The sequence below is a fragment of the Mesoplodon mirus genome (assembly GCF_964341445.2).
Source record: "Mesoplodon mirus genome assembly, chromosome: 18".
Lineage (NCBI taxonomy): Eukaryota > Metazoa > Chordata > Mammalia > Artiodactyla > Ziphiidae > Mesoplodon > Mesoplodon mirus.
In genome coordinates this window covers 2,864,993-2,892,283 of record NC_138994.1, presented here as the reverse complement: position 1 = coordinate 2,892,283, position 27,291 = coordinate 2,864,993, and the positions used below count along the sequence as shown (strand labels likewise).

General features: G+C 49.7%; 1 protein-coding gene across 1 annotated transcript; it reads left to right on the top strand.

The window, feature by feature from the left end:
* On the top strand, positions 1–27,291 carry SP2 (Sp2 transcription factor). The gene is made up of 7 exons (XM_082605447.1): positions 1–88; positions 14,271–14,347; positions 15,127–16,101; positions 22,951–23,263; positions 24,119–24,293; positions 24,508–24,701; positions 25,971–27,291. The coding sequence occupies exons 1-7, from the start codon at positions 82–84 to the stop codon at positions 26,069–26,071; spliced, it is 1,842 nt and encodes a 613-aa protein (XP_082461573.1). The 5' UTR covers positions 1–81; the 3' UTR covers positions 26,072–27,291.

Genomic DNA, 27,291 nt, shown 5'->3' with positions numbered 1-27,291 from the left:
GGGATTGGCGGGTGCTAAGCGGGCGGTGTCAGGCTCTCGGTGGCGGCGGAGGCGGCGGAGGCCAGGGAGGAAGATGTCGTAATGAGCGGTGGGTCCTGGCCGCTGCCGGCGGGGTCTTCCCGGCTCTCAAGGGTCGGGAAGACGGGCAGAAGCCGCAGGGAGGAGGAGCCGGGGCTGGGGGTTCCCCCCTGGGGCCGGGCCTGGCGCCGGGGCCCGGCTCCGGGAGGGGCGGGGAGGGAGGATTCCCGCCCGGAGGAGGAGCGGGGCTGGCCAGCCAGGCGGAGGCACCCGGAAGGGGGCGTTCGACTCCCCGCCCCCTCCGAGCCCGCTGGGCTGGAGGGCGGCGCTTCCGGGGGCTGGCGAGAGGAGCGGGCACCCGGGGCGGGCCTGGCACCCCCTCCGCCCGGTGGCCGACCCGCGTGAGCGCTACCAGGCCCGGGGACGTTGCCTGGGTCTGCTCTGAGGAGGCGGTCGACGTCCTGTGCGCTTGTTCTGTGTTCGGGGACCCTCTTGCATTCTAACTCTAGGTGCCCATCCGCAATTCAAGGTTCTCCCGTGTGCAGAGAGGGGCGGGGGAATGCTTGAAATTCCGACGGCGCCAACCACATGGGCACTGCTGGGTGTGGAAGCCAACCTAGTTAGCGATGTATCCCAGTCGAGAGATGGTGTCAGGACACGGGGGCACTCCCTAGGCAGATGACCTCTCGCCTGAGACTGCGGAGTGGGCAGAAACCTCTTAATATTTTCACTTGCATCCTTGAACCTCCAACTAGATTATCTGCCAGCTCTTTGCAGAATTGTGAAACGTTTAAGAACTTGTTGACAGAGTTCCCAGCCTGTTACCAGACATCCCGGGCGGGGGAGGGAGGGGACTGCTGAATCCCAAAGGCCAGGAGCAAACCTAAGGGATGACAGAAGAAATAAAACAAAATGGATACTTACTTTCTTCCTCCACCCCACCTTCGTCCCCATTACGGTTCTCAGCCTCCTACCCATGCTTCTTGGCTTATGTTCCTGGTGGCTTTCTAATTTTAGATGAAAAGGAGCTGCATCTTCTCTGGGCAATTGAGAAACTTGTCCTCACTTCATTCCTTGGTTTTGATTCCAATATACTGTCATGTCTAATTGTTTCTTAATTAACTTGATCCAGAGGGACTCAGTCTGGCTTTTCTCAGTGCACATTCTCCCGAAGTTTGTTTCTTCTGAGGCTACTTCTTGCTCACTTATTTGTTTTCTTAGAGAAAGGGAGGGAGGAGCCGGTAGTTCTGCTTTAAACAATTGGCCCATGGTCCCCCATTACATGGGTTTCGTTGCAGATAGAAGGGTGATGATTGTTGCAAGGTACACTGGCATGCACTGTCTAAAACTTGCATGCTGTACCCCAGAAGGCATTAAGTATCACAGTGGAGGGCTAAGTGTTGAGTTGGTATTTTGGATAAGAGTTTTTGGGCTAGAAAGTTTAGGGTGTTGGCCAGCTCACAGTTAGGCTTTGAAGGGAATGATGGTGGAGTCCACACCACAGGAGTAATTTTGATTTGATAACACAAACCCGGTGTCTGCAATAATGAATATAACTGCAGTGTCTTGTTTTGTTTTAAATTCTTGTGTGCGATGAAGGGGGCGAATCTGTCAGACAACCTATCAATTGGGCTGGTGATGTCATTGTTCCAGTGGCTTCTAACAGGCATTAATACCTGTTGGAAATGGATTCTCATTGGCTGGGGCGATTGGTAAGTTTTCTAATTCTGGTTCTTCCACTTGGTTGTACAGAGGCTTAACCTCTTTGTTTAAAAGCAGCAACAACAACAAAAAAAAAAATAGAAGAAAAAAAAAAAAGCTGCTCTGACATAATTACGAGCCCCCTGAGCTAGGCTGCTAAAGACACAGTCTCTTTGCCAAGGAGACCCAAGTAGAGTTAGTTCATAATTGGAGCGTCACCTGACTGCTCAGCAGGGAGAACTGACTCCAGGAGGAAGAGTTTGGCCTCACTGTTGACAGCACATAGACTGGCAGGCTCTTTTCTCTCAGATTCTATTAAGTTTGGGCCTCTGGAGGTTCGTCAGAGGAGAGAAGAAGCTTTAAGAAGATGGTGGCAAATGCCTGGGGGAAGGAGCCTCATGGCATAACAGCAGAGAGGACAGTTCATTTTGATATCTTCGGCCTTGAAATTTCTAGTTCTTCTGTTGATGAATAGCAGCCTTTCAGAGAAGTTGCATAGTCTCTTGTACCCTAAACAGTTTTGCTGTAGGTATGTGATCATTCCCAAGCTTGCTTTACGCAAGTATTGCCCAACCAGGGCCTTTCTGAAAACATTTAAGCTTGTTGCAGCTAACCAGTAGACCCTGGTATTGGCTTGGGTTTAGCAGTCTTCTAGACCTTGCCCACTCCCATCTATATGATGGAAATGTAGCATGTTCTTCTAAGACTTACCTTTACCCCTTCTCTGTAGACACACAAATTGGAAGCCTTACTTCCAAAGATTGAAAAACTTAGGAATTATTTTGGAGGAGATGGAACAATAGCCACAGAATTAAAGATGCAGAGAAACACTGGGCGTGTAGAGTATCAGAAAGTGTAGAGATGGGAACACTTCTGAGTTTAAATGATTACGTTGTCCAATCTGAAACCTCGTGGGCTGCAGACTTAGAGCAAAATCTATTTGGAGAAACTCCAGTATTTTCTTTTTTTTTTTTTTTTAATTTATTATTTTTTTTATTAGTTTCTGCTTTATAACAAAGTGAATCAGTCATACATATACATCTGTTCCCACATCCCTTCCCTCATGCATCTCCCTCCCTCCCACCAGTATTTTCTTATTAGTGTATTGGGTGATACATCTGGAGTGTCCCTTTGAGCAGCTTAACTGGATTTGTGAACGTCTTCCCAGCAAGTTCTAAGCCAGGACACTTGGCTTCCATGGTGGGCTGGAAGCCAAGGTGGGCTGAGAAATGGACACCATTATGGAGTACATGTGTTGATGTTTTTGCTTTGCTTTTGTTTGGATCCACGTGCAACTCCTCTTGTGACTTCCTTCTGTTGAAGGAAGGGGAAAAAGCTTTGCTCTTTATTTCTTCCTTCATAGCGCCAGCACTTAGATCTTTATATTTCTGAACATAGTTGAAGGTCTCTTTCTCTCTGAAGAACTACCTCCTCGGTTATCAGCTCTTTTTTTGGCTAGCAGCATTCTCTTAGGAGACCTCAGGGTGAGGAGGTCTCACTTTGCTGTCAGTTATCTCTTGGAGCTGGGTGGAAAGATGAATGAAGTGGGTAAAAACATGGGGCATTCCTAACTCAAGGGCACTGTCAGCTCGAGTCGGAAGGAGATCCGAGATTGCCCTTGCGGAGGTGTTCCCAGGTAGTACTGGTTGATGTGTTCCAGTGGACGGGATTCCAGAACGGACGACTGAGATTCCCACTGCCTCACTCGAGGCTGAGAGGAGAGCCCAGGAGCAGGCTGAGTCAGCACTGGCAGCCTGAGGGACGCTACCACTGCCACTGCACGCCTAGGTCGCACTCTTTGCGGATGCTCTGAGGCCGCCACTAGCATAGCGGATTGCTTCTCATCAGGATGGGCTTCGAGCTCGCGTGCTCCTGGGAGATGAGCTCCACTCAGGAGCAGCGGAGTCTAAAGGGCTAAGTGCCCTGTTTTGCTGCTTCTCAGTTTACCCTCTGTGAGCAGCTCCGAGCTGTGTTGAGACGTCAGGGCTGTCTGGGTCCCAGGAAGAACGTGCTTGCAGACCCAGCTGTTTGAATCCTTCCGTTGGCCATTTCCCCGAGCTATAGTTTGTTTCAGCATCGGAAGTGCATGCTGTCCCTAGCCAGAAGCACCACCACACTGAGAAGTGTTTGTCCCCATGCTGTGATTTAGGCTGTTAGGTGGTGTCTTCGTCTCAGCCATGCAGGGAAAATGGCTCAGGAACCAGCAGGCACTGGCCTCCACACTCCCAAATGTCCTCTCTCCAGAGCTTCCTCTTTGGGGTGTTTGTTACCTCTCCTAGGGGACTTGGTGGAATCACAAAGCTGCCTTTCAGAGGGTGTAAATAGGCAGTGAAAGACAGCAGGCAGGGCCACGTGATTGGATGTGGACTATTTCTGCCCCTGGCCAGTGTCTAACTGGGAGTCTTCTCAGACTAGCCTCAGAACAGACCAAAACATTTCCCAGCCATCAGAAAAGTAAACGGTGAGCCAGCCCTCTCGTCCCAGGGGAAATGAAGTCACTACTCATTTCAGAACCGATCGTAGCCCCGGATGAATGTGTGAAGTGACTCACAAATAAAGCAGAGAGCACGCGTTTGTACCTAATGATGTTCTTTAGGGGGGGGAAGTATGTGTTGGGTTTTTTTTCTCCTGTTTTTCCTCCTGTTTCTGAGGCCCAGTATTTTTGTACCATCTCCTGGGACTGCTTCTGTCAGAGTGAAGAGTTCTCACCATCCCCTGCTGGCTGCCCCGAGTCCCCACTCACTTCTCCAGGGTCCCTTCCAGTCTGATAGGATGCAAACTAGCAACAACACGGTCGTGTTTTCAGGAGAGAGATTCAGGGTGGAGACACGTAAGAGGTATTCAGACAGCAGGCATGCACGTTGTCTTAACTCACTCGGAAAAGAACTTCTTCCCAGTACTTGTTAGTTGAAAGAAGCATTGAGATGTGGTGCCCGGTGTGTGGTGATGAGGTATGTGCTTTGAGAGTTCTGTCCAGGAGAAAGACCGGACCGTGCTGGTCCACGCACAGGCTCTTGTCCTCGTGTGAGGTGACTAGCAAGGTTGAGTTCCTTCTGGGACTGGATCGGCAGAGCTGACCTGGTGAGTGGACCCCAGCCTAGTGCCAGGATATGCAAGTCTGCAGGTTTTCTCCTTTGGTTCTTAAATTCTACTCAGGCTCTCCCGCTCTGCAGCCTCCAGGATTCATTCATTTATGCACTCAACAAGCATATATCAGGCACTTGCTGTGTGCCAGGTTGTGGGGTGGGCGGGTGGGGGGTGCATCACTAAGTAAGGCAGAGAGAAGTCCCTGCCTTTAGGAAGCTTACATCTTAGTGGGAGACAATAAGGCTAACTAGTAGATACTAGACAATGAGAAGTGCTAAGGGGAAAAACCAAATAGAGGACGGGAGAAGTGAGAGGAGCGGTTTACATAGGGTGGTCCGGGAGGGGAGTCTGAGTGAAACCCTGAGGGAAAGGAGGGATTGAGCCAGGCTCAGTCTGGGGAGGGGCTGGTGAGAACTCAAGCAGAGAGAACAGCAAGTACAAAGTCCCCGAAGAGGGGCCGTACCTGGCCTGTTCAGGAACAGCAGGGAGGCCAGCGTGGCTGAAGCGGTGAATGAGGGAGAGTGACGGGGAGAAGTCAGAGAGGTCACATGGGCCCCTTATGTGTCATGGTGTGGACTTTGACTGGGAGATGGAATGTACTGGGGGCTCTGAGCAGAGGAGTAACATGATTTCATTTACGTTTGATGGATCTCTGGATGCTGTTGAGAATAAACCAGCAGGGACAAGGTCAGACGCCCAGCTAGGAGGCTTCCGCAGTTATCCAAGTGAGAGACGATGGGGACGTGAACCTGGGTGTTAACAAGAAGCGGTTGTGAAAGCAGTCAGATTCTGAACATATTTTGAGGGTAGAGCCGAAAGTGTTGACTGACAAGCGTAGAGTGGAAAAAAGAAGGGTTGAGGACGGATCCCAAGGTTTTGGGGCCGAACAGCTGAAAGGATGGAGTTCTGTTCACTGCCGTGGGGAAGTCAGAAGAAGGCACAGAATTAGGGAGATAACAGGAGCTCTGTTTGGGGCTAGGTAGATTTGAGTTGCTTATTAGTACATCCAAGTGGAGATGTCAGTAGGCAGTGAGATATACAAGTCTGAAGATACAAGTTTGTGAGTCGTCATTATATAGAACCTATATATATTATTGGTTTCTAAAGCTCTGAGACTAGATGAAATCCCCCAGCAAACAGGTGTAGACAGAAGAAAAATAGGTTCCAAGACTGAGCCGTGGCGCAGCCCAACCATTTAGAGTTTGAGACAAGGACCCAGCAAAGGAGTCTTAGAAGAAGCAGCTGGAGAGGTAGGAGGCCACCCTACAAGCCAAGTGAAGAAAGTGTTTCAAGATAAGAGGCGCCGGGGCTTCCCTGGTGGCACAGTGGTTGAGAGTCCGCCTGCCAATGCAGGGGACATGGGTTCGTGCCCCGGTCCGGGAAGATCCCACATCCCACGAGCCGCGGAGCCGCTGGGCCCGTGAGCCATGGCCGCTGAGCCTGCGCGTCCGGAGCCTGTGCTCCGCAATGGGAGAGGCCACAACAGTGAGAGGCCCGCGTACCGCAAAAAAATAAAATAAAAAAAAATAGGGGCCAGCTGTCAGATCAACACCAGCTGAGGTCTAAGAATTAACCATCGAACTTGGCAACGTGGAGGTCACTGGTCGTGGGAGCAGTGTTTGTGGTGTGGATGGGAGGGGGCCAGCTGGCTGGAACAGGTTCAAGAAAGACTAGCAGGAGAGAAATGAGGGACAGCAAGTATGGGTGACTCTTGCAAGGAGTTTTTCTTGAAAAGGAGAGAAATAATGGATCTTGGCTTATAAAGGGAATTTTAACTTCTTGATGAAATTGTGGACTCACATCAGGGTCATGGGCTGAGGCTGGGGTCAAAGGTGGGAACAGGGAAGACAGGATGGCTCAATAACTGGGTGGAGACAAGATCTCCATTCTTTAGCCTGTGGCATTAGCCACACCCAGAACTTCTCATTTCATGAAAAGTCAATGAAATTCCTTTTACTGTTAGGAGCTATTTATATGGTTATTATAGTTGTTGGAGATTTGCTTCTCAGAAAGGCTCAGAGCAGTTTGGAGTCTTTCTTGATCCTTTCTCCAGCTAAGCTGATTCTCTAAGCCCATTTGTCAGCTCCCTTTGAGGTCCAACTTTGTTCTCTAAAACCAGCTGTGGCTTGCTTTTCCCTCACCAGCTCTGAATTCTTCCAGGCTAGGCAACTGGAGACGACTGGGCTTAGGAACGGTTTTGTTGGCTTCAGGCCCAACTGAGCTGACCAAAATAGCCAGCAGGAGAACTGTCTACACAGAGTGAAATTCCTCCAGGGGAAATACCGTAGCAGACAGCCAAGATGGCTATAGCCAGGGTGGTAGGACCCCACGAGGCAATAAAAACCTACCTAGTACCCCCAGGCCTGGCTGTGGAGTTTGAGCCAAGTTCTTTCCCAGAGCCTGCTGTTGTGGTATTTCTTTGGATACCTTCTCTCTCAGCCCCTGTCTCAAGAGTAGTATTCTCAGGTGAAAGACCAGTGGAACAGCCCGTAGTCTGATGGCCAGGGCTCCGGGGTCCCACCTGAGGCCTCTTCCTGTTACGTGGTGCTTGCTCCCCGAGTCAGCCTATGGAAAGAGCCCTAGAACAGAGCTGCACTCCCTGCTCCGTGATGGGGGGTGGGGGGAGTTCTGTGAGGGGTGCCGTGGGGCATATACACTGGCACAGAGCAGGGGCACTTGCCCCAGACTTGGGGAGCAGGAGGGAAGATGTCAGGAGAGTTATAAATGAGCTCTGAAGAGGGACCGGAGTTGGCCAGACAAATGGGAGCAAGTGTGCTTAGGCTCCGAGTGAGAGAGGCTGTAGTTCCAGAAATGGAAAAACCTGAAGTGTTTGTTCTGAGAGTTGGAAGGGCGAGAGATAAAGTAGGAGAGGGGGAGGTGCAGGGAGGGAGGGGGTGGCTTGTTTTGGCCTTTATAAGCTTATCTTAAAATCCTTTGGAAGCTACTGAAGGATTTAATCTGGGGAGTAACTGTGTGGGATTTACATTTTAAAAGAGTCTTCAGACCAGACGGTGGAGGCTGGATTGGAGGTGGCTAGGCCAGAGGCTGGGAAGCCATTTTGAAGGCTTTGGGCCGAAGGTGGTTAAGGCCAGCATAATGCAGATGGAGAGAGGTTTGTATTTAGGAGGTAGACCCAGGAGGACTTGACGACTGAACGGTGATGAGGATGGCGTTCAGGTTTCCTTGTGATTGAGAGGCTGGTTTCACCAAAAATGTTCATCATTCGTTCAGCCTGCAGGCACTGAAGTGTCGCTGTGCTGTGTTAGGCTTGATGTAGCAGTTCAGCGGTGAAGACAGACCTGGGCCACCCTTCCATGAGTGTGGAAGAGAGACATGAAGCCCATGATTATTATTATTTTTTTAAATTTAATTATTTATTTTGGGGGGCTGCTTTGGGTCTTCGTTGCTGCGCGCGGGCTTTTTCTAGTTGCGGGGAGCAGGGGCTACCCTTGGTTGCGGTGCGCGGGCCTCTCATTGCAGTGGCTTCTCTTGTTGTAGAGCACAGGCTCTAGGCACACGGGCTTCAGTAGTTGTGGCACACAGGCTCAGTAGTTGTGGCTCACGGGCTCTAGAGCGCAGGCTCAGTAGTTGTGGTGTACGGGCTTAGTTGCTCCGCGGCATGTGGGATCTTCCCGGACCAGGGCTTGAACCCGTGTCCCCTGCATTGGCAGGCAGATTCTTAACCACTGCGCCACCAGGGAAGTCCCAGCCCAGGATTATTTAATGGGTGGTGAGTTAGCAGAGGAGTTAACCTCATCGCAGGGGTCCTGGAAGGCCTCTCTGAGGAAATGACATACCTGTTACGTTACATAGTGGGCTCTCGGTGGGGGGGGGGGGGAACCTGCCTGAGACCTGAAGGGTGAATAGGTGTTAGCTAGTGAAGAGAGAAGAAGAGAGCTCTAAGCAAGGAAAGGGCAGCGGCAGAGATGGAGGCTCTTCAAGGATCTGGAAGGAGGCCCGTGGGGGCTGGGGGTGAGAAAGCTGGGGAGAGGATGGGCAAAGGTGACAGCTCAGTGTTGGAAGTTCTGTGGCCAGCCCAAGTGGAAGGCCCACAGAGGGCTGGATGTACTGGTTCGCCACTCAGAGGGCAGATGTAGGCAATTCATAGACCTGGGAGTCGTCAGCCTGTGGAAGGTACCTGAAGCCATGTGAGTGGGCACAGTCACTCATGGAATGGGTGTTGGGTGAGAAAGATGATGTTGAGGAGCATCCGTATTGCAGGGGTGGCAAAAGGAAGAGGAGCCCACAAAGGGAAGAGGTGGCCGGAGAGGTAGGCAAAAATCCATGAGGATTTCAAAGAGGAGGGAATCGTCCACGGGTCAGAAACTGCTGAAGGGGGTCAGTTGGATTTAACATTGAGGAGGTCCCTCATGACCTGGGCAAGTGCAGTGTCAGTAGAGAGCTGGGGTGAAAGTCCAGGTGAGAGGGGAGGGGGCAGCAAAGTGCTGGCAGCTTTTCCACTAAGTTTGGCCGAGAAGGGAGGAAGCTGTAGCTGGAGGGACGCAGGTGGAGATGAACGATCTGTATGTACAGCAAGAGCCGGGACACTCGGGGATGCTTCTCCCCTGGTTTTGGAATTAAGTTGGCTTCCAGCATGGGGAAAAGGAAAGTCAGGTGTGGTCCTTTCAGGCACTGGACACCCCCCCAACCCCTGTCTGGAAGCCTTGTTTGATGGCCTTGGAAATTTTCCTTGGAGCCTAAGAGAGCTACTATGGCTTATGTAGTAAATCACCGTAAAACTTCACGAGCCAGGGGACTGCTGAGAAAGTTTTAGCCAAGCCAAATTAATGAAAGTCTGAATGATAGCACTCTGAAGGAAGTGCAGCCTTTTCTTCCAAGAATATGCAATAACCCCACTCACCAACCTTGCTAAATGTAGGTTTCAGTGAGCAGATATAAACTGCTGTTAAAAGCAAATGGTACGATTGAAACAGTGGCAGTGGTATAAAACAGTTCCCTAACTATGCCTTAGAGTCCCTTTGCAGGCTTCATACACTATTTAACCTCGCTTTGAATAGTATGAAGGAAAAGCTAAGCACAGTTTATGTCCAAATTATACATTTTAAATATAAGGCTCCAAATTAACGAGGTTCTAAAGTATCTTTGAATATAGTCCTGCAGTTAGGCATCTGTGCTACTTCTTAACCACTGTTCATTTCCAAACACCAACTGGAAATGCTGCTTTTCCCTTTCATGGGTAATCCCAGGATATAATTCTGCAGTGGCAGGGAGATTAGTCGCTGTTTTGGTTGCCCAGGTCCACAGCCCAGGGGCCACAAAACTCTGAGTGACTCTAGGAGAGATACTTAAAACCACTGGTTTGAGATCTGGAGGAGTATTTCAGGGGCCAGCGGGGAAGGCAAATGAAACCAACCAAGACGGTGTGGGTGGAGCGCCCACAGTCTGCAAGGGCGTCAAGACTCTGCTGTAACTTATTAAGTGAAGAGCCTCTTAGCCCAGCCCAGTATCCAGACAGTTTGAGTCCAGGGTGATAATGACTGCAGGGGGAGAGAGGGAGATGGGAAAGGGAGGTGAATAAGCACTGGGCCAGTTTTCATTTTGTTTGCACTCTGTCCTGTTCTAGTGTCCTTCAGTTTCATAAAACAGGGGATGTCAGAGGGAGAGTCATTCACCATTTTTAGCTAAGTGAACCTAAGCCCAGGGGAGCCTCCTGGGAGAGCCCCTGCCTTCCCTTTCCAGCCCTGCCAGCAGCTAACTCATCCTGTATTTTTATCGGCAACATGGTTGGAGGATTATAAACAAGTTTAAATTCTCAAACAAGATCATTTAGTCCAACTCCCCCCCCACCACATCTAGACATCCCATCTCTGACAGAGACACACATCCTGCCTATGGCTAAATGATTCCAGAGGAGGGAGAACGTTACCTCAGGAGGCAACTGACTCCATCTTTTGAAAGTTGTCCCCTCTAATAAACCGAAATTTCCACCACAAAGTCTACCCATTGAACACATGTATGGAATAAACACCCTGGTGGGTATCGCTCCTCTGGTGTCCTGGTCACCACCACGGCTGCCCTCCTCTGAACGAGCTCCATTTGAAAATCCCCCTTTCAAAATGTCCCTCAGGACGGAACCTGACACTCCAGATGGGGCCCGAGTGCAGAGCAGATGAGGACTATTATTTTCTTCTATAATTGAACTTTTGGAAATTCAGTCCAAGATTGCAGGAGCTTTTTCGGCCACCACATCTAGATTCTAACTGCTTCCCATTTAACTTTGAGTCAAAACCACTGGGGCTTTTTCTCATGAGAATCGCTGTTAAGCTCTGTCTTCCTGTCCTATATGCATGTGATTTTTTTTTTTTTTTTTTGCTTAACCCAAGCGCAGTGTTTACTCAGCTTCAAAGTTTAAACCACCATTTATTGACAACCCCCTGTGTGCTCAGTGTTTTTCATATTGCTGACGCCTCCTAGAATCCTGTAAGGGTGACATTACCTCTGCTTTACAGACGGTGCACTGAGGCTGGGAGAGGAATGCCCCAGCCATCCCACAGTCTGCATTCTCACTTCGGTCTGGAGCCTCACGCTCTTAAGCACTGCACATACCAGTTTTTTAAGATCTCTTTGAGCCCTAATAACAGACACCCATTGTGTTTACAGTCCTCAGCTTTGTGACATCCATAAAGTTAATTTGCCTTCTAGGTCTTTTGCATGGTTTCCCAAACTTGGGTGGTGGAGAGACTGCTTTGAAGCCGCGTTTTCCAGCCTGTAGGGCACAAAACCAATTTAGTGAGTCACAACCGGCATTTTAAAAAATGAAATAGAGTAGAAAAATACCAAAGCCCATGACATGTAGCAAGGGCAAATTTTGTTTCAGGAAATTCTTATTACATCAGCACAGGACAGGGAAGTGTGTGTGGGGGGGTGCATATGCGAACACTGGGTCTTGATGTAAATTGTTTTTATGACTGTGGTTCATGGTCTCAATAGTTTGAATACTGCTCTGCAGGGAAAATGTTTTTCAGTCAACTTAGACTGTTTTCATTATAAGGCTGCAGCCTTAATTATGTATCACATAAATCTGTTTATCAACTCATAGATCTAGTTCCTGTACAATTTAATTAAATAACTACAGAAAAGCCAATACAACTCAAATCAACAACATCATTTTGGGAGGAAAACGGTTGACTGAACCCAAATTGCTGCTGTGTCAGTGTAAGCGCAGCACAGACCTGACACCCGGGCTCCTTGAGTTCCGCATGCCCACCCTGCAGTGTCTGGTGCCCAGCAGCATGGTCTTTCCAGGCTTCTGAAGAGCCGTCACTGCTCACTTTGCACAGATGTATCATGAAGTACATGTGCAGAATTGAGTTGTCTTAATTAGCCCATGTAGTTAGCGTGGTGCCACTTGGTACCAGTACACTTGTAAACACACACACGGGCCCAGAAATGTGCAAATCTTGGTTAAGCAGCAGTCACCCAGCGATCTGTAGCATGTGTTCATTTTTAAAAGATGATCATCACGGTGAAAACACAAGAATAAAACATTCTGGTAGAGAAAGCACGAACCTCCCAGGAGAAGCCTGCATGTCCTGGTCCTGGCAGGCACCCGTAGTTTGAGACCCTGGTTGATGTCGTGGCAGCAAACTGCTCAGGATGGCCTGGGTCTCAGCACTTAGGTGGAGGCACGTTCAGCTTAGCCCCCAAACCAGACTGTCATTCCTGCCTGCAGCTCTTTTCCTTCTCGTTCCTAGGAATACTATGAAAATTCCAGTCAGATGCCTTGTTGTTATGAAGTACACAGTGTATACCATTCTCTTGATGTAGCCAACCAAAACCCCCCAAAAAGAAACAGGTTTGTTCAGCATGACTTGTTTTTGGCAACCCCACGTTTATTCTTTGTGATCACTGCTTCCTTTACCTCAGTAATTGTAGTTGTTGTTCAGTCATTTGTTCTAGGATTTTGCTAAGGATCAGTGTCTGTAATATTTCAGGATCCACATATATGATTTTGCCCAGAGCTCCCCTCTGGCTCCTCAAACAGTTTGCAAGTGTGCCTGCAAAGTGTCTCCCTACTCTGGAGTGCAGTTCATGGGGCCTTAGGGCCTGGAAGCCATTTAAGGCTTTGATGAACCTACTGTACTCACCTGTCCTGGGCTGCAGTTCCCGCTTTACCTTTTCTTTACCTTTCCCATTTAAGAATCATTCCCCCAAAGAGAGAAGCCAGAGGCAGCTGAAATGTGAGTGGTTCTACCTTCTTCCTGACCTCTGTCTTCCTCCTGCCAGATGCCCAGCAGGGGCTCCATGCCTGAGTCATCCTGCCTCTTCCAGTCTCTGAGTAATACCCTTCTTGTCTCCGTACCTCCTGAAATCTACTTTCCAAAGGTCTAAGATACAAGTCTGACTCTCTGCCTGGTGTTCTTTTCCTTAGTGATTTATAAATTATAAGATGGCTTAGATCCTTTCCCCCCAAATTCTCCTGATTTCCATTTTACTTGTATTTCTCTTAGATCAGACTTAAGTTCAGAGTAGAGATTCCTTTCATTACTTCCTCAACGTTCTTTATTTTCCTTTATTTAAAACAAGTTCAGTAGAGTGTATTCGTTGTGGGGAAAATGAGAAAATACAGAAAAACAGAGGGAAAAATTCTTTAAGTGAAGAAAAAAATCTACCACCAGGAGATAATGGCTTTTAACATTTTAGCACCCCCCTTTTTTTTAGACTTTTTCCTGCTGTATTCATATGTAGAAATATATACACATTTAAGGAAAAATAGGATTTATTTTCATTCTCATTATATTCAGTTATTAGCTCTCCTAATCTCGGGGATACCTATGGGGCCATGCCTATTGTCCTATGTAAAACTGTAAATTCATTTAAAGTAATTCCCTGTGTGCTATATATAATCTATACCTGGGCCATTGTGCTTATGTGGTGAAGGCTGAGCATAAAGCGCTCAAGACCTTTGCATGGAGTGGGTGTGTCCTCCTTGACAGGGATCCTGGCCCCGAGATGCTTCTTTCCCAGGCTGGCTTGGCATCTGGCTACAGCAGGAGTGAGCAGGAAGCCTGGGTCAGAGCCACAGGATTAGCTGGGGGCTTCCCCCGCCCACCGTATAGGGGTTCCAGTCTAGCTGGGGAGAGTCAGCAGTACGCGGCAGAGAGGGCTCCATTGGGTGGCACAGCGTAGTTACTGAAGCCAGTGTTATTATAATCTCAGCATCTTCACGTTATCCTAGACCTTATGATGGTTGGAGGAGACGGTCCGATAGAGGCAGGACCAGCTATCCTCACAGCCTCAGGTGGCTGAGTCTGAGAACGGGAGAAGGACATCTACTGAAAGAGTTGTAGGGCTGCTAACCTTGAGTGGGGAAGTGTGGGGAAAGGTCATTAACCTCTCATGGGGAAGCAGCCCAAACAGAGGCAAAAAGAAAATCTGAGGCAAGGGGACTTGGGTTCTTTTCGGGCATCACGGGTATCACTCCATCTCTTTTCTTCCAACAGATCCACAGACCAGCATGGCTGCCACTGCCGCTGTCAGTCCCAGTGACTACCTGCAGCCTGCCGCCGCCACCACCCAGGCGAGTGGGCAGTGGGCTTTGAGGGTGGGGGGCTGCATCAGCCTGGAAGGATCCACTGAAGCTGACATGAGACCGCAACTGAGCTCTGCCCTGGCTAACTATAACTCCCCGAGGCAATGAGACCAGGGAGGGTTCAGTTTTCCACTTTTTCTGAACTAAGAAACTAGGGCCACTCATCTAAGGTGCCACAGTTGAGTCAGGGGGAAAAGCAGGATGAAACTCAAGTCCTTTCCTCCAGACCCTACTGGCCATAAAAGGAAAACAGAGACTGTGTCCCCGCACCCTGGAGGCTCTTTCCTTGTAGCTTCCAAAGAACAGCCCTCCTTGATCGAAAAAGTCATGTCCCAAGCACTGGAAAACACTCTTCCAAAGGGTTTGTTCCTCCTGTCCCCCTCCCTTCCTCAGTCCTTCCTCACTTGATGACTCAGGAAGGTGGGCTAATGGAGCTGCATCTATAAGCTGAGGTTGATTCCGTGTCCCCATTAGACACTAATAGGCCAGTGGGGAGTAAGCGGTCAGCCCATGGTGTTCGTTCACCCTGTCAAGGGGTGCTTCTGGGGAGCTCCTTCCTGAGAACGACATTTCTCACCCTTTCTCCCTTAATTTCTCAATGGAGAAACCAGCGGGGAAGGGGACACAGGGGCCACTGCCCGGAGGGGATGCTGGCTCCCTGACCGCCGGTGGGGAGGAGCCTGCGAAGAGGAGAGGACCTTAAAGGGCGGGGCGGCTGGGCAGCAGACCTCCTGTCTCACTCCTTTTCTCCACGTGGTGTTTTGCAGGACTCCCAGCCTTCTCCCTTAGCCCTGCTTGCTGCAACATGCAGCAAAATTGGCCCTCCGGCTGTTGAAGCTGCAGTGACGCCTCCTGCTCCCCCGCAGCCCGCACCACGGAAACTCGTCCCTATCAAACCTGCCCCTCTCCCTCTCAGTCCCGGCAAGAATAGCTTTGGAATCTTGTCCTCCAAAGGAAACATACTTCAGATTCAGGGGTCACAGCTGAGCGCGTCCTATCCTGGTGGGCAGCTGGTGTTCGCTATCCAGAACCCAACCATGATCAACAAAGGGACGCGATCGAATACCAGTATCCAGTACCAGGCGGTCCCTCAGATTCAGGCGAGCAATTCTCAGACCATCCAGGTACAGCCCAATCTCACCAACCAGATCCAGATCATCCCTGGCACCAACCAAGCCATCATCACCCCCTCACCATCCAGTCACAAGCCTGTCCCCATCAAGCCGGCCCCTGTCCAGAAGTCGAGTACGACCACCACTCCGGTGCAGAGCGCGGCCAATGTGGTGAAGCTGACAGGTGGAGGGGGCAATGTGACACTTACTCTGCCTGTCAACAACCTCGTGAACACCAGCGACACCGGGGCCCCCGCTCAGCTCCTCACGGAGAGCCCCCCGGCCCCGCTGTCTAAGACTAACAAGAAAGCCAGGAAGAAGAGTCTCCCTGCCTCCCAGCCCCCCGTGGCCGTGACCGAACAGGTGGAGACGGTGCTGATCGAGACCACGGCGGACAACATCATCCAGGCAGGAAACAACCTGCTCATCGTTCAGAGCCCTGGTGGGGGCCAGCCCGCTGTGGTCCAGCAGGTCCAGGTGGTGCCCCCCAAGGCAGAGCAGCAGCAGGTAGTGCAGATCCCCCAGCAGGCCCTGCGGGTGGTGCAGGCGGCATCCGCCACACTCCCCACCGTCCCCCAGAAGCCCTCCCAGAACTTTCAGATCCAGGCTGCTGAGCCGTCGCCTACTCAGGTACCACGCACACCCTCTGCACGCGCCTCCCTCTCCTCCTCAGCTCTAAACGGCTGATGCTCCATCCCCATGGGCTTGCTTTCCTAGATGATGCTGATGCATCATCAGCATCTGACCTGAGTGTTGGGAGTCAGAACTGTTTGGGGTGGGTAATAAGTGGCCATTTCTGCCAGTTCATAGGGCCACGTACTGCTTATCTTTAGAAATCAGACGCGACATGCCTACGTACCTATATTTTGGAAACTTTCTTTATGGGAGTCTTTTGGCAGGGGGATGAGTAGCAGGCAGATACATACTTTTTAATAATAAAGTTTATTTTTTTATTCTAGAATTACATACTCCGAATGATAGCAAGAATGAAAAAATTCTAGTCAGAACCATAGAATTTGATGTAAAGTAAGAAAACCAATGAGAAAAATGCTGATCATTGTTAATGACCAAAAAAAAAAAAAAAAAAAAATTAGGAAGAAGCATCCTAGCTTCATAGCAGGGACCTTTAGGATAGATTCTTCTGGGATGCTGACTTCAACAGGAACTTATTTTTGGCGTTCATTAAGGTGCTGTAATACTGAAATTTATTTGGCTTTGCAGGGCAGGTTTTATGCTTTGTGTAAGCCTAATAAATGCCAGAGATTAGGCCCATGTTGACGATGGAGAACCTGGAACTCAGAGAAGTTACCCGGTATCCAGCTCTCACGGAGCCCAGATGACAAATGACAAAAGAGCCAGGATTCAACTCAGATTTCTGACCTACGCTTTTGTCCCTACTCCACCCTGGCCCACCCTGGCTCTTGTGTGTGACAGGGGCTACACTTAAAATTGTACAAGGATTTTTTAAAATATAAAAACCAGCTCCTGCCATGGAGGAGTTTATAGTCCAGCTGTCTGTAGAGAAAACCGAGGCGTCAGAGTGAGTGAGGGCCGTAGGGAGTTGTGTAGTCTCCCAGGTGGAGAAGTGCCCTTGAGTTTGAGCTGTGGACATAACGGATGCACAGGAAATCTGAGGCCCGCCCTCAAGTGCCTCCTCCTTTCTGGCATATTGCATACTGCCAAGGGGTTTTCTATGAACTGTGTAATTTGTTACAACACGTGTGAGGCTCCCTTATCAGACCTACCTTAAAGGTGAAGAACTGAGGCTCCTCTCGCGGTGCCTCCCCTCCCTTTCCTGAGGTCCTATGTCTGGCAGGGCTTAAAACCAGGTCTTCCTAAGGAAATAAGCATACGTAGGCAGAAACGTTTAGCTACTGCATTACTTTGTAATGATGACATAGTTTTCCGGTATCCGGAGGTGCTGTCTGTTACCCAACTGTAGATTTAGGCTGTTTCTAATCTTATCGCTAAATAAATTCCTAAAAGTGGGTCAAAGGAAATGCACGTTTTAAAAAATGGATTATACTCTGTATCAGAGAAATTGGCAATCCTCAGCCCTGAGGTCAAATCTGGCCCATCTGTCTGTTTTTGTAAATCAAGTGTAATTGGAACACAGGCATGCCCATTTGTGCGGCTTTTGCACCACAAGGCAGAGACCTCATGACCTGCGTAGCCTAAAATATTTACTCTCTGCCCTTTACAGATAAAGTGTGTTGACCCCTGCTCTACATTGTGGGAAAGAAAATGTTCTAGTAACGGTAACTTCAGATATGCAGAAAATAGCAATGATTTGCAAAAGGGGCACATACCAGAAAATTGAGGATGAGATGTGTATTTATTAAGAGATAACCTGAGGTTTGTTTGTTTGCTTTTAACTGAGAGCCACAGTCCTAAATAATCCAAGGATCAAAAATAACCCCAATCGGGCTTCCCTGGTGGCGCAGTGGTTGAGAGTCCGCCTGCCGATGCAGGGGACACGGGTTCATGCCCCGGTCTGGGAAGATCCCACATGCCGCGGAGTGGTTGGGCCCGTGAGCCATGGCCGTTGAGCTTGCGCGTCCGGAGCCTGTGCTCCGCAACGGGAGAGGCCACAACAGTGAGAGGCCCACATACCGCAAAAACAAACAAACAAACAAAAAAACCCCAATCAAAATCACAGTAGATTTTTTTTTTTTTTTTTTTTTTTTTGTGGTACGCGGGCCTCTCACTGTTGCGGCCTCTCCCGTTGCGGAGCACAGGCTCCGGACACGCAGGCTCAGCGGCCATGGCTCACGGGCCCAGCTGCTCCGCGGCATGTGGGATCTTCCCGGACCGGGGCACGAACCCGTGTCCCCTGCATCGGCAGGCGGACTCTCAACCACTGCGCCACCACGGAAGCCCTAGAATTTTTTTTTAAACAAGTGACTTTTCCCCCTGTATCATTTTGAGTGTAAGTTGCCACCGTGCCTCTGTTACTTCCAAATGTTTTATAGAAAGTGTGTAATTCTTACACGCAAGGAGGACAACAGCACAACCTTCAGACATAGGCAATTAGCAAGGAAACACACTGACGTCTAATTCAGAGACCCCATTCAGGTTGCTCATCACTTGCCGCAATGATTCCTTTGTGGCAAAAGGATCTCATCCAGTATCACACATTCCATTTAATTGTCATGTCTTCTTAGTCTGTTTTGACCTGGAATAGTTCCTCAGTCTTTACTTGATGTTCATGACCATGACACTTTAAAAGGCCAGTTACTTTGTAGAGTGTTCCTCAGTTTAGGTTTGTGTGATGTTCCCTCATGGATAGATGCAAGTTGTACGCTTTGTTTTGCAGAAATACCAAAAGTGACGCTGTGTTCTCACTGCATCCCAAAAGGAGGTGCATGGTTTCGATTTGTCTCAGTACTGGTGATGATTAAAGTGATATTTAGCAGGTTTCTGCACCTTAAAGTTACTTTTTTTCTCTTTGTAATGGATTAGTATTTTGTTAGGAGATAGTTTCTGTGTAAATATCTCATTCCTTATCAGACTTTCGCCTGCTTATTTTAGTAGCTTTTACTGTGATAGAGATTTTTTTTTTTTTTGGCCAGACTGCAAGGCATGTTGGATCTTAGTTCCCCGACCAGGGATCGAACCCTGGCCCCTTGCAGTGGAAGCACAGAGTCTTAACCACTGGACCGCCAGGGAATTCCTGTAACTTATTCTAAAATAAAAAGTTAATTTAAAAAAATCTCTTATCATGGGACTTCCCTGGCGGTCCTGTGGTTAAGACGCTGCGCTTCCAGCACAGGGGGCCTGGTTTTGATCCCTGGTTAGCGAACTAAGATCCAACATGCCTTGCTGTGCGGCCAAAAAAAAAAGTTACATTTACAGAAAGGTTGCAAAGGTAGTACAGAGTGTCTTATACCTCTCACCTGGTCCCCCACCACCACCTTGTTAAACATCTTACATACCAGGGTACACGTGTCAAAACTAAGAAACTGACATTGGCATGTTACTGTTCACTAACCTCCAGACTTGATTGGATGTCTCCACATACCACATTGCACTTGCACTTTCACAATCAATTAATGTCCTCTTTCTGCTCCAGGATCCCATCCAAATACCACATTGCACTTGTGGGCATGTCTCCCCAGGCCCCTCTGGTTGGATAGCTTCTTAGTCTTTGTTTTCCATGATCTTGACAGACCAGAGGCACATTGGTCAGGTATCCTATAGAATATCCCCCAGGCTGGATTATGGGTTTTTGGAAAGAATACCACGGAGGCGAAACGCCTCTTTTCATCACATTATATGAGGGGTACATGATGTCCACCCAACATCTCTGATGATGTAACATCCCTGATGTTAACCGTTATCACTTGGTTAAGGTGGTGTCTGCCAGGTTTCTTCATTCATCAAAGCTGCTACTTTTCCCTTTCTCAATTCTTTGGAAGTAAGTTGCTAAGTCTCCCATCGTCAGGGGTGGGAGTGGGGGTGAGAATTAAGCTCTACATACTGGAAGGGAAAGTATCTATATAATATTATTTGGAATTCTTCTATAAGGAAGATTTGTCTCTTTTCCATTTATTCATTTACTTATATAAATTTATTTATTTATTTTTGGCTGTGTTGGGTCTTCGTTGCTGTGCGCAGGCTTTCTCTGGTTGTGGTGAGCGGGGGCTCTTCATTGCGGTATGCGAGCTTCTCATTGCGGTGGCTTCTTTCGTTGCAGAGCACGGGCTCTAGGCATGCGGGCTTTAGTAGTTGCAGCATGTGGGCTCAGTAGTTGTTGCTCATGGGCTCTAGAGGCAGGCTCAGGAGTTGTGGCGCACGGGCTTAGTTGCTCCGTGGCACATGGGATCTTCCCAGACCAGGGCTCGAACCCATGTCCCCTGCCTTGGCAGGCGGATTCTTAACCACTGCGCCACCAGGGAGATCCCACCATTTATTTTTTTATTCGATCATGTATTTATGTCAGTAGAGACTCATGTATATTTATTTTATACTTTGGGTTACAATCCAATACTGCGTTATTTATTTTGTTGCTCACATTGTTTCAACTCTGGCCATTTGGAGCTCTTTCTGGTTGGCTCTTGCATCTGTGTGACATACTCCCAGTCTCTTTTTTTTTTCTTATCAGCTTTTTTAAAAAATAAATTTATTTAAATTTTATTTATTTATTTTTGGCTGCATTGGGTCTTCGTTGCTGCACACGGGCTTTCTCTAGTTGCAGCGAGCCGGGCCTACTCTTCGTTGCTGTGCGCGGGCTTCTCATTGCGGTGGCTTCTCTTGTTTTGGAGCACGGGCTCTAGGCGTGCGGGCTTCAGTAGTTGTGGCACGCGGGCTCAGTAGTTGTGGCGCACAGGCTTAGTTGCTCCATGGGTTGTGGGATCTTCCCAGACCAGGGGTCTAACCCGTGTCCCCTGCATTGGCAGGGGATTCTTAACCACTGCGTCACCAGAGAAGTCCCCTTTTCAGCTTTATTGAGGAATGCGCATAGCGTGAAATTTACCCTTTTAAAGTGTACAACGCAGTGGGTGGGTTTTAGTATACTCATGGAGTTATGCAGTCATCACCACTATCTAGTTTTAGAACATTTTCATCACCTCAGAAAGACCCCTTTAGTGGTCACTCCTCATTTCCCCCTTGCCCCAAGCCCTGGCAACCACTAATCCATTTTCTTTTTTTTTTTTTAATAAATTTATTTATTTTTTCATTTTTGGCTGCGTTGGGTCTTCATTGCTGCACGTGGGCCTTCTCTAGTTGCAGCGAGCGGGGACTACTCTTTGTTGCGGTGCACAGGCTTCTCACTGCGATGGCTTCTCTTGTTGCGGAGCATGGGCTCTAGGCACATGGACTCCGTAGTTGTGGCTCACAGGCTCTAAAGCGCAGGCTCAGCAGTGGTGGCACACGGGCTTAGTTGCTCCACGGCATGTGGGAACTTCCTGGACCACGGCTCGAACCCGTGTCCCCTGCACTGGCAGGCGGATTCTTAACCAGTGCGCCACCAGGGAAGCCCTAATCCATTTTCTGTCTCTATAGATTTGCCTATTCTGGACATTTCATGTAAATGGAATCTTACCATAGGTGATCTCTTGCAGCTAGCTTCTTTCACTTAGTACACCGTCTTCTGAGTTCATCCAAGCTGTAGCAGGTGTCAGTACTTCATTCCTTGTATTTTCCCAGCCCCAGTCCTGGGATCAACCATTTGTCCTAGGAATCCTAGTTCCTTTTATTGGAGGATGTGATAAGAGTTTTTTAAATTCTATCATTTTCTTCTCCATTTGTTTATTTATGTCAATATGGATTCATAGGTCCCTGTTTTATTCACTGAGTTATAATCCATTAGTATTGTTATTTTGATGTTCAAATTATCCTATGTTTAGCCAGTGGGAGCCCCTCCAAGCTGGCTCTTGTGTTCTTTTCACATGTCACCACCATTCTTTGAGCATTTCTTTACTTTCTGGTATAAGAGGTGTTCCAAGGTCTTCTTGTACTTCCCCTGACCACAGTCCTCGAATCAGCTATTTCTCCAAGGAGCCCTGGTTTCTTTTAGTGGAGCATGGGATTTAGAAGCTAAGAGCTGGGTGCTAGGTGAGCTCATTGCTCCTGGAGTTTTGCTGCTTTCAGCCTTTCTCAGTGGACACAGTTAAGAAGTATATATAAATATACCTATACATATATATGTAATACCAAGATAGATACAGACATGCACACACATATATACATACATTTATATCTATATTTCTCTATTTATATTGAAACCTAAGAGTTTCCATCAATACCTCTAATCCCCAGCCAGCACCACACGGTTCATTCTCGTTCTCAGGCTCTAATATGCATATGTTTAAAGGCTTCGGACACATATTCCCGGATTTCCCTCCAGCAAGCCTGGACCACTGCACACCCCCTGACGTAAGAGCATGTGCCTATTTCCCCACTGTCTCAGCAACAGTGAGCATCGTGTTTCATTGTTCCATCTGTGTTAGTATAAATTGGAGAAAGACAGTAGTCTCTCCACTAACTGTGCCTCCTAAAGGCTGTGTTCATTTCTTTGATGAGCATTCACAGCGCATCTTTTGTGAGGTCATCATTTAGCTGCCTTCTAAGTCTTCAATTCGGAGATTTGGAATTATAGTTTTCCATGCTAAGTAAATTAAAAGTTTTGTTTCAAATCAACAGCATCTGTCAGCTTAGTACAGGGATGCCATCAGCGCTTTTTTTTGAACATCAACAGTGGGCAAATGTAGGCCTGGGCTAGTTGGAGAAGACTTGGGTGGACAAAAAGGCACCCGCTTCTCCCTTGGGCAGGGAGATGATGCTGCATTGAAAGGGGGCAGGAGGGCTTCCCTGGTGGTGCAGTGGTTGGGAGTCCACCTGCCAATGCAGGGGACACAACAAGAGTGTTATACCAGGGAATGGATGATATAAACATTCTTTAATGCAAAAAAAAGTGGGGGGGCAGGAGCCAGGGCTCTCAGGGGGCATTGACTTTTTCTCTCTGGTCCCTCCCAGGTCTACATCCGTACACCTTCTGGTGAGGTACAGACGGTCCTTGTCCAGGATGGCCCCCCAGCAACAGCTGCGACCACCTCCACCACTACGTGTAGCAGCCCTCCGTCCCGTGCTGCCCATCTGAGCGGGACCAGCAAAAAGCACTCGGCTGCGATTCTCCGGAAAGAGCGTCCCCTGCCAAAGATCGCCCCTGCTGGGAGCATCATCAGCCTGAACGCAGCCCAGCTGGCAGCGGCAGCCCAGGCCATGCAGACCATCAACATCAACGGTGTCCAGGTCCAGGGTGTGCCCGTCACCATCACCAATACTGGCGGTGAGGGAAGGCCCCCGGCCCCAGGCATGGGCAGCCTTGAGTTAAGGTTGGAGGGAAAGGAGGGAGCCTTTGGACTGGCTTGGGCTGCACTTCTCAGTTCAGTGGTAACATTTGGTGATATTTACGGTATGAAAGCGGCCTTGCACATAATCAAAGGAACACTGTAGGTACCTAGCACAAATGGTTCGTTGCATTCTTTAGCTGGATGAAGGGCAATTTTCAAGGTAGTGGGAGCTCTCTGAATCTCCTCCCTTCGTCCTTAAGTGAATTTCCAGCACTTTATGCATTTGGTTTAGTGGCCTGGGAGGAGTCCACCCACAGGCACTCCCCCTGCTCTGATGGCTTTATGCAAGTCCTAGAGGGCTTGATTGGTCCCAAAGCCCATAGAACTCTCTCTCCCTCTGTTAACAAACATCCCTGGAGACTTTCCTGGGAGCAGAGTTGGTGTCTCACAAGGGCCTGAGGCTGGAGGAGACTCTGGAGAAACACTCCAAGACCCACGTGGGCACCGTCTGGAAGTGAATGTGGCCTGTGTAGTATAGTGGTTCTGGGCATTGACTCTGAAGTTGACTGGGTTCCCATCCAGATTCTACAAGTTCTGCGTGTGTGATCTTGAGCCTCCGTTTCTTCACCTGTAAAAGGGGGATGATGGTACCTCTTTCATGGGGTTATGAAACTTAAGTGCGTGAATACATTTAAGATCTCTAAAATGGTATCTGGCACGTAGCAGGCTCTCAAAAATAGTAGCTGCTGTGACTGTCCACCTTACTATGTGCAGGAAGGAAGGGGGCCAGGCTCCCTCTTCTGCCCCTTTGGGCTTCCTCACCCTGAACCCTGCTCCTCTCCTCCCCACAGGGCAGCAGCAGCTGACAGTGCAGAATGTTTCTGGGAATAACCTGACCATCAGTGGGCTGAGCCCCACCCAGATCCAGCTGCAGATGGAACAGGCCCTGGCTGGAGAGGCCCAGCCCGGGGAGAAGCGGCGCCGCATGGCCTGCACGTGTCCCAACTGCAAGGACGGGGACAAGAGGTGATTTGAGGAGACGGGCCAGGCAGCCAGCGTGGTGTGTGTCCTGTTCCCCAAGCCCTCCCTGGGTCACAGACAGACAGGGGACCAGGTAGTGGCTCCGTGCTCTCCGACCTGACCCCACATCCTCTCTCCATCCTGTCCCGCCCCCATCTCTCTACCTCCCCACTCTCTCTGCTTCCCATTCCCTCCACCCCACCCTCAACCCCATTCCCAGGTCTGGAGAGCAGGGCAAGAAGAAGCACGTGTGCCACATCCCTGACTGCGGCAAGACTTTCCGTAAGACGTCCCTGCTGCGGGCCCACGTGCGCTTGCACACGGGCGAGCGGCCTTTTGTCTGCAACTGGTTCTTCTGTGGGAAGAGGTTCACACGGAGTGACGAGCTGCAGCGGCACGCCCGCACCCACACAGGTCTGCCCCCCGCCCCCCCGCCCCCCACTCCGCACTTCCGCTCCCTGCCTCTCTCCCCGCCCCCACTCCATTGTCCTCAGCGACATGGAGACTCCTGGCCTGGCCAAGGAACTGCAGCACTGAGCGAGAGCTACAGACTGTCTCCTCGGGGTGCAGGACTAGCCGGCAAGTCCCGCAAGCCTTTCCTTTATTGCAGTGTTTCCCAAAGTGAGGTCGGTTGCGTGGCACAGCCTTGATGACTTCCGCCGTAAGCTGCATATTTGTTTAACGATCAGTGGCATCTTGTGCCAGGCACTATGCTACGCATTCTACCCATTAACTAATTTAATCCTCATAACGACTCTATGGGGACGGTACTTTGATTGTGCCCATTTTACTGAGGCATGGAGAGGGGGCCGGGTCACGCAGCCAGTGACTAGTGGAGCTGGTTCAACCCAGGCCCTCTGGCTCCCAAGTTCACGCTCTTAGTCACTATCCCACGTTGCCTCTCCTACTGTTATTTACCGAATGATTTTCCTTAAATCACTTCACCATTTTTACTTACTATTTTTTTCACTATTTTTACTCTTTTATGTCCAGTGCAGTATTATTTTTCACATCACAGGCTTGGGATCATAGCTAAGTGTTTTAACGTACTGGCAAACAAATACAGAACTATAAAGGGGAAAATCGTTCATGCATCTGCCACCCAAGGTTGTCCTGGGTGTCTCCAGTGGTCCACGGCACATGCTTTGAGAACTGCCGTTCTGGCAGATGCCCCCAGTGAGCAGACGCCTGTCCTGGGCCTGGGGACACGAGGCCCAAAGCTCTGGCTCCTGGCCAGCGTGGCGGGGCAGGTCACGCCCACCCTCTGCAGGCTGCAGAGTAAATACTCAGAACAGCAGCAGACCCAGCCCGGGTGTGTGGCTCAGTCTGGCAGGTCAGAGGGGAGTGGGGTTTCCCTGTGAGGGGGAGGACTTTGAGCCGGGGTTAGTCAGAGGGACAAAGGTCAGAAGAAAGTAGGTGACAGGCTACACGGGAAGCGTCCTGGGTGCAGGCGCACAAGTACAGCGTTTGGCACGGCACAAGGAATGGAAACAAAGTAGCCTGGAGGGTGATGGGGGGGAGGGGGGAGGGCTGACAGAGGTTCCCATCAGTGGATCATGGGGAGCACTGTGTGAGCAGCAGGCAGGCCGGTGACACGGCTTCACAGGTGCCCCTCACACCTCACGTGTGCGCCTCCTTTTCCGGGGCATGGCGCCGTGAGTGACAGGCATCTCCTCTTCCCAGGGGACAAACGCTTCGAGTGCGCCCAGTGTCAGAAGCGCTTCATGAGGAGTGACCACCTCACCAAGCATTACAAGACCCACCTGGTCACGAAGAACTTGTAAGGCCAACGGAGGCGGGAGGCCTCGCGGATTGCAGACCCCTGCCCGTGTCCTGCCTGGGCCCCTGGAGGAAAGAAGGCCCATGGCTGCCCTGGGCCCGCCCTCGCCCCTCCCTCCGGTTCTGCGACTGTCCCCGCAGGAAGGGACTCTACTGCCCCCATACTCACCTCCTTCTGAAGCCCCTTGGCTCCGCCCCGGCCCTCCCCTCTCACCACAAGCTCCCGGCCTGCCCAGACCGTGGACAGTGGCCGTGCCCAATGAGACGTTCTAAACCAGGACGAGTGGGAACCCTTATTTCCAAAGGAAAAACATGAATTTCACTCCATCGAGGAGCAAAGTGAGCCCCCCTCCCCCAAACACTGCCGGAGTCGCATCGTGCCATGCCCCTCCCTCTCCTGCACCTCCCTGGCCCCCTCAGCCACCGCGGGTGCCCCGGGGCCCTGCATGCAGGGTACCACTGGCATCCAGCTCCACCCCCGGAGAGGCTCCAGAGGCCGCCTCCACTCCACATGCCCCTGCCCCACCCCAGCTCTCCTCCAGCACATTCCAACTTTCTATTTAAAAAGTAAAGCTACCCACGGACTCCCTGATTCCCCTCTTTTTCTATGGAGAACGTTGCCTTATACTCTACTTCCGATGATGAACACTGTGTATTGTGTGTGCTTTAAAGAAGTTTTATTTAATTGCTCCCTTCTTCCTGTTCTTGTTACTCACCTCCCCCATGCCTGCTTTTAGTTTAGGGTTTTTGGGGGGCAATGATGAGCATGTGCGTTTTTTTCTCACTCTAGTAATTCTCTTTTCTAAATGACACAGCATTTCAACTCGAACCTGGATTCAGGTAAAACACCTTCCCACCCTGAACCTCATCCCCCCCCGTCATCTCACCCACCCCAACCAGCCCAAGCCTTACTTGTGTACAGTGTATATTGTATAAGAGACAGTTGTGTCTACTACATGTTTAAAAACATATTGCTTGTTATTTTTGAGGCTTTTAAATTAAACAGAAATCCAGCTTTATTTTCAGTTGTAACTGCTTGAGGTGTGTTTCCTGAATTAAGTGACAGATCTGTCATCCTTTATTAATGATGTACTTTGTTGGTCAGCGCTGGGCTGACAGAAATCTGTTCTTGCTAATAAATTTAGTTGCCTGAGGCAAAATCTGCAACTTGGCAGTGCAGCTTCCTTTGTCTCCCGGCTCGGAGAGCTCCGAGAGGGGAATCCTG

Coding starts and splice junctions, on each gene's coding strand:
- SP2 (XM_082605447.1), top strand. Junction 16,102..22,950: donor CTGAGCCGTCGCCTACTCAG/GTACCACGCACA, acceptor GGTCCCTCCCAG/GTCTACATCCGTACACCTTC. Junction 24,294..24,507: donor TGCAAGGACGGGGACAAGAG/GTGATTTGAGGA, acceptor CCCCATTCCCAG/GTCTGGAGAGCAGGGCAAGA.